This window comes from Belonocnema kinseyi, chromosome 3, assembly GCF_010883055.1.
Source record: "Belonocnema kinseyi isolate 2016_QV_RU_SX_M_011 chromosome 3, B_treatae_v1, whole genome shotgun sequence".
In the NCBI taxonomy this organism is placed as follows: Eukaryota; Metazoa; Arthropoda; class Insecta; order Hymenoptera; family Cynipidae; genus Belonocnema; species Belonocnema kinseyi.
In genome coordinates, this window is record NC_046659.1 from 51,548,042 (window position 1) to 51,554,679 (window position 6,638).

General features: G+C 30.1%; 1 protein-coding gene across 2 annotated transcripts in view; it reads left to right on the forward strand.

Annotated features, from left to right (window-relative positions):
- The window catches only part of LOC117168888 (protein lethal(2)essential for life-like), a 23,197-nt gene that overhangs the window by 10,902 nt on the left and 5,657 nt on the right, over positions 1-6,638 (forward strand). The window contains exons 1-2 of one of the 2 annotated variants that reach the window (XM_033354796.1): positions 2,123-2,247; positions 2,356-2,631. In XM_033354796.1, coding sequence (XP_033210687.1) covers positions 2,416-2,631 — 216 coding nt within the window. In that variant the 5' untranslated portion in view covers positions 2,123-2,247; positions 2,356-2,415. Of the gene's footprint in view, positions 1-2,122; positions 2,248-2,355; positions 2,632-6,638 lie in introns of those variants that run through there. The other variant, XM_033354797.1, reaches the window with a different exon arrangement.

The window sequence follows — 6,638 nt, forward strand, 5'->3', positions numbered from 1 at the left end:
GGGGCTACTAATCTGTTGCGTGACGTTAGATAAATATAGCTCAACTTTGGAAAAATTGGGCTTTTCGCGATGTTGCGTAATTCACAGCAATTCTGACGCGCTATACAAATCGAAAACGTTGGCATTGCACAACATTTGAATTTTGCACAAAAACTTTGTTATAATCAAATTTTTTTAATTAATTTTTTAGACGTTATACTTGTAATTATTTAATATAATAATATGTGTCCTTAAACTAGACTTTAGTTTTTTTCCACCTACATTGAAATGAATAAAATTTGTATTATTTATATTCCTATTACATTACGTATTCTTAAAAATTCTGGTGATTTGCTTTTAATTTTGTTTTCACTTTAAAAACTTTCCCTGTGTTCCAAAAATATACTACTTATAAAAACAGATAAACCCCATTGTTGGTCTCTTCATGTTTATGTATTGTATCTGTAACAATGTCTGCTTCAGATAAAATCTCATCAGTGGCCATATTGACATGCAGAAAAAATTAACAGTTTATTCCTTTTTTTATTGATGTTTATTACTTCATACGAGGGAAAATTATTTAAATTATTAAACAAAATATATAATTGTCTTTAGAATTTTTTAAACCAGAATGGGGGTTGCTTATAAACTATTTCTGAACGATTTTGAAGTTTGTTTTAAACGCAGTATTTCATGAAATAGCTATAGACTTTTAATGTACATTATGAGTAATATGGAATTAAGATAAAAGATGTACTATACTTAATAAATATTATAGACTGTATGCAAGTTTTTATATTTACTCTTCAAATTTGTTTACTTGATATTATCCTGTGGAGAGAGGATAGATTTTCAAAATAAGAAAATTTAATATTTTTCAAAAAAACTACATGGCCGATTTTTGTTTGTTTGTAATACATCTATTAATATAAGAATCAAGTTTAAAATGTTTATACCAACATTTTTGAAAGTTATTCTACTCTTTCTGAGAAAATTTTTTACCCAATTTTTTTCGAGCTGAAATTATTGTTGATAATTAAATCCTACACCATTATAATACATTTCTACACATATCGAAAGATAAGATTTGTCAATGCTAAAATTAACTCTTAACGAGATAACTCCATAAGTCAATTTAATTTTTTTTGTATTATTCATAATGTTATTATCATATTTTTCATATAGAAATCTGCTTATTATTTTTGTTTTTATGTTGTACAAAAGTTCATTCCGTTTGATTCTTATTTACGAGTATATGCTTTTGAATATTAAATATTTTTTTAATAATATCAGACATTTTATTGAACCGTAGTTATATTATGAACTTTGTTGAATAATTATATGTAGGGGAGACCACCCTACAGTTGATAATGAAACTGCTGTAGGTAATCATTAATTAAAAGCACAAATTTACGTAAAAGAAATCATTATATTTTTAGTTTATTAACGCGTATAATGTATTAACTATTAATAAAATAAAATAAATGATGTTACATAGATTAGTATTTAAAATTCATGATTATTTACTGTAGGTTCATTATCTACTGCAGGGTCGTCTTTCTACATTTAAATCTTGTCTTCTAACATATTTGAAAAAAAACTTATTTTAATGTCAGAAATTTGTTACAGAAAATGTAAATAATGTTGATTAACTACATGTCTACCCTTAAGTCTTGAAAGAATCTCCATTAGGAGCAAAAATAGCTAGCAAAACGTCGATGATACGTTTAGCAAGGTTAACATACGTTACGCGACGTTAGACTGAATGCGAGAATTAATTGCAAAGCACCCTATCCTCACGCGAATTCTACGAAGTTTATATCGGGAAGGTCAAGTGCATTCAGTCATAGGGAAGCGTGGCTGAGTTTAACCTTATTGTATGGTCAATATTTATTTTTTTTGTGTGCATAAAACAGATACTTCTTTAAGAAAATAAAAAAATGTTGGAAAATAGCAGTTTGGCTGGGGGGGGGGGGGTATATCAAAGAATTTATAGAATTTACATGGACGACTAGCAATCAAGAATCAGATGAGTTGTAGCACGTATTTGAATAGTAAATGCGTGTGCACTTAACCCGAATTTACGACAAATATAAGATAGGCGCGAGAAAAGTCGAAAGCGTTTAGAACGCACTCTCAAGCAGAGCGAAAATTCTCGAATTCGCAAGGTATAAAACCGGAGTAGCTGCCGGCCGGCGAGTCAGTATCAAAACTGTCAACGAGGAAGGCGAATCGGACAAATCTTCGTTAATAACTTTAATTTTAAACGTAAGCAAACGTTTCGAAATAGGCTGCGTCTAGTAGGGGTGATTGAATAACCTAATAACCTAACAGCTATTAATAAACTCTCACATTCTCCCTCTCTCTCTCTTGTAGAAAACGGAAAAAAAGTTTTTGAGACATTTTGAGTGCTGCAAGTGACGAGAATTTAAAAATATGGCTCTGGTTCCAACCCTGTTCCGTGATTGGTGGGAAGATCTGGAACGTCCTCATCGACTCTTGGATCAAAATTTTGGCTTGGGCTTAACTCGGGATGACTTGATGAACACCATGGCTATTCCATCCTTCAGGGGATACTATCGTCCTTGGCGCAACCTCCTAGACCAATCTGGCGGTGTCGCCAAAATTCAAGATGACAAGGACAAATTTCAAGTAAGTTGAATAATAACTTATTTTTAATGACATTTGAATTTACACATTTTAATCCTGAAATTTATTTATGGCTGCTTCAATGAAATAATCTGAAAACTTTCACATGTTCTAGAAACTTTAAGGAATTAAACATTAGCACAGTTCATGTAGGTTCTTTGTAATCTATTTTGTTATATGAGTATGACTTTCACGAAATTTCTCGATGCAGACTGTTTAGGATTCAGAGAAAAAAATTATGTAAATTTTAACTAATTCTAAAATTTATGTCAAGTTTTATTTAAATGAACGAAATATTTTTCCTCATTTTTATTTTATCCATCAATATTGTTCCGACTGCATTTTAAAATATGCATTATAATTCTGTTCCAATAATAAATGAATTCCAATATAAATGAACAAACATTTTAGCCCTTTTTATAGCTTACATAATTATCAGTAAAAAATTTCGTTCATTTGAACGTTCGGGACTTCAGGTACATGCTGAGAAAATTAGAACGTTTTAAAACGTTGGACTATAGGTGGTAAAAAAAAGTTCGATGTTTTTGTGACATTCCGAGAAAAATTAACGCGTATAACTTTCCTTTTAAAATGCATGAGAAAACCCCAATTTTTCACAAAATCTATATGTCTGGAAGTTACAATTTTCAATGAAACTGTTAATATTTACTAGGACCTCTTGAAAATACTTTGATATATGCATTAATGATTTTGCTACCTTCCAAAGTGATTAAAAACAAACACGCTGCGAGTAGAATGAAATGTATTTTGTGACTTTTTTCAGTTCTTAGGGTGTCGTAGGAAACCCTAGTTTTTTATAAATCATTCTTAACCCTGCGCGGTCGCACATTGTTCAATTTCGGCCCAGCGAAATTTCACTTTGAAATTCCCAGCAAATTTTGATCAAAATACCAATTTATAAACACACATTTAATAACTTCTGTACTTAAAGAAACATGGGTCCACATTCTAAAAGGATTACAAACTATTTGTGAATTTTTTGAAAGTTTTTAGATCGAGTTAAGACTCTGACAACTGTACGTGAACATTTCCGACCCAGTGCGACCGCGGAAGCAGTGAAATTACAGTACGACCGCGCAGGGTTAATGGACAAGTTAAAAAGTTTTATGAATTTTCTTAATAATTATGAATTGTTTAATCATTTTATATTTTTAACATTTTTTTATATTTTAACAACTCATCTCTAGTTGTAATTGTTAAAAAAATATTTACTGTTAAAATGTAACTTTTGACTAAAATAAGGCAGAAGAATGTAGTTTTTACAACAATTTTCAACAAATTTCATTAGCTATAGTAAAACCTCTTCATTACTTACAAATTACTGTTTAAAACAGTTTTATCTATTTAGCCGCTTTTTTAAACAAAAAAATTCAATTAAAATTGCATTGAAAATTACGCCTTTACAGTCTCATATTCGTAAAAAGTGGAGGTTTCTCCATATAATTTTTACAGGTACAGCAGGATTGAGCAAGTTGGCAGACACCAAATGATATTTTTTCTGATAAAAAAAATTGTTCTTTTTCCGGGAACATAGTTTTTGAAGGAAAGAACATAAGTTGACGCAAGAAAGCTCAATAATCGTAAAAGCATGCTATAACCGGGTTTGTCATTAGTTTATCCGAAAACCGAAAACTTCCCCTATCAGGGAGTGGAACCGACACCGGTATAATGAGTAAGTATGATTGATGTACATATTATACACTGATAGGGGTATTTTTCGGGATTTTAGGGGTTAAAATGTTGCTAAGTAAGAATAATTAAGGAAGTTATTATACATTGCCACTAACGTTACTATATCTGTAGAAAAAGAAAATAATTAAAAAATATTTTATCCGCGTTCTTGGTCATGAAGTACTCTCCATCCCCGTATAGGGGTAGTTTATCGGTTTAAAGGGTTGAAATAGTGCTAAATAAGTATAATTAAGTTAGTTATTATACATTGACACTAATTGAATTTACTTATGCAAAAAAAATATTTTATACATGTTCTTGTTTGACATATTACCTATCCCCTCGTAGGGGTAGTTTTTCGATTTTCAAGAGTCAGCGTCACTGAGTGAGTATAATTGAGGTACATATTATACGGCTATGATGAAGAAACTATTAGGCACCATTTCACCTACTTCCATGGTACCGGTGTAGTTTACACCCCCTGATACGGGGGGTAGTTTTCGATTTTCGGACAAACTACTAACAAACCCGGTTACAGCATGCATGGACGATTATTTTGAGCTTTGTTGCGACAATTTATGTTCTTTCTTTCAAAAGCTACGTTGTTGTGCAAAAAAGGGGCGAATTTTCGGCTTATTCTGGGGTTCCTCATTGAATTAGAAGCAAGCAAGCTTAAACCGTCTATAATTTTTTTAAATTAAGCAATTTAGCAATTTGAAAAAAAAAATTCAGTAAAGAATCTTTGTAACTACGATACTCTCAGAAATAAGCTGGTTTAATTTATTACCAGAAGCTCATACGTGCGCTTCGCGCGTGACCCACTCATTTACTTGCAATTATTTTATTTGCAAATGAAGTCTAATATTATACCGCGATATTCATTTTTGCTTTAATAACTTTTATTTGTACACGGCTCCGCACGACTACCCTCTCAAGATGCAGAATAAATTATTGCGCAACACTAAACATTTTATGCAAGTTTGGAAAAACCATCTAAAATGTCGGTGCGTACAAATTTGCATAGAAATACATGGTAAATGATCTCTACTCGAGAAGAGTAATTCGAATAACTCTTTTGCAGCAGAATTGTAATTAAATTGCACTAAAATTCATAATACTATTATGAAATTACTGGAAGAAGTTAATAAAAAGAAATAATTACTGAAACTAATGAAAAATAAAAGTTTCTACCATTATACAGTTTTAATTTCTTTTTTAATTCTTATTAAATGTATAGTGCATACATTTTCTTATAAAAACTAATTTGCTTAAAATGTTCAAATGATTCAAAATCTAAAAAACAGTTACGTTCAGAATTTGCTTATGAGATTTATTTTAATAATAAATCATTATTGTAAATTTGCAAAGCGTCATAGTAAAAAGTGATTGGAAATACATTCTTTGTTGATTCCCCAAACAAATTAGGCCTATTCTTCAAAAAATGCCCAAACTCTTAATTTGCTCAGGAAAGTAGTTTAAATAATAAATAATGAAAACTTGATTATTATAATTTTCGGAAAGATGTTCTTAGTTAAATTTGTAAAAAAAAACTAACCCTATTCGTTGAAAAATAGCCAAATTCTTAATTTTCTATGAAAGTTCTTTAAATAATTAATAATTCTGGTAAATTTAACAAATAACTTAGAGAAGTAGGTTGGCTACATGTCAGGGAAGTCAGGGAAATGAAGCAGCTGTCAGGTAAAATAGAAATTTATATGTTTTTATAATATTTTGGAAGCACTTCCTAATATCAATATAAAATATTTTTTCAGTGTGCATTCTTTCAAAATATAATTCGATTCTTTGTTTTTTATTTGCAGTTATTTTTTTATTTACAGTTTGGATACATATCCTTTCGTTAATTGATTAGGTCAGAAAACTCAGCGGCTTTACAATGGACTGTGAATCGCTTTTGTAAAATCAAACCTTACTTTAAAAACTTACCCCCTGTAATGAAAAAAAGTATTTAAAAAATGACTAGGGTAGATTTTTTGCCTATTTTTTGCTTTCCAATGTGATATAAAAACTTTTGTAAAATCAAAACTTATTTTAAAAAGCAACCCTCTGAGCTGCAAAAATGTATTTAAAATAAGGAAACCATCTAAATGGAAAATACTTATAAAATATTACCACGGTATTATTAAAGCATAACTAAGAAGCAAAATTATGACAGATGCATACTGATGCCAAAAATTGTATACATTAACTATTGGGATTGTTGTGCTCTTTCTTTATTTTCCAATGTCATATAAATCGAGTTTGTAAAATTAACCCTTATATATAAAAGAAACACCCTATAATGACACCACGTATGGGAA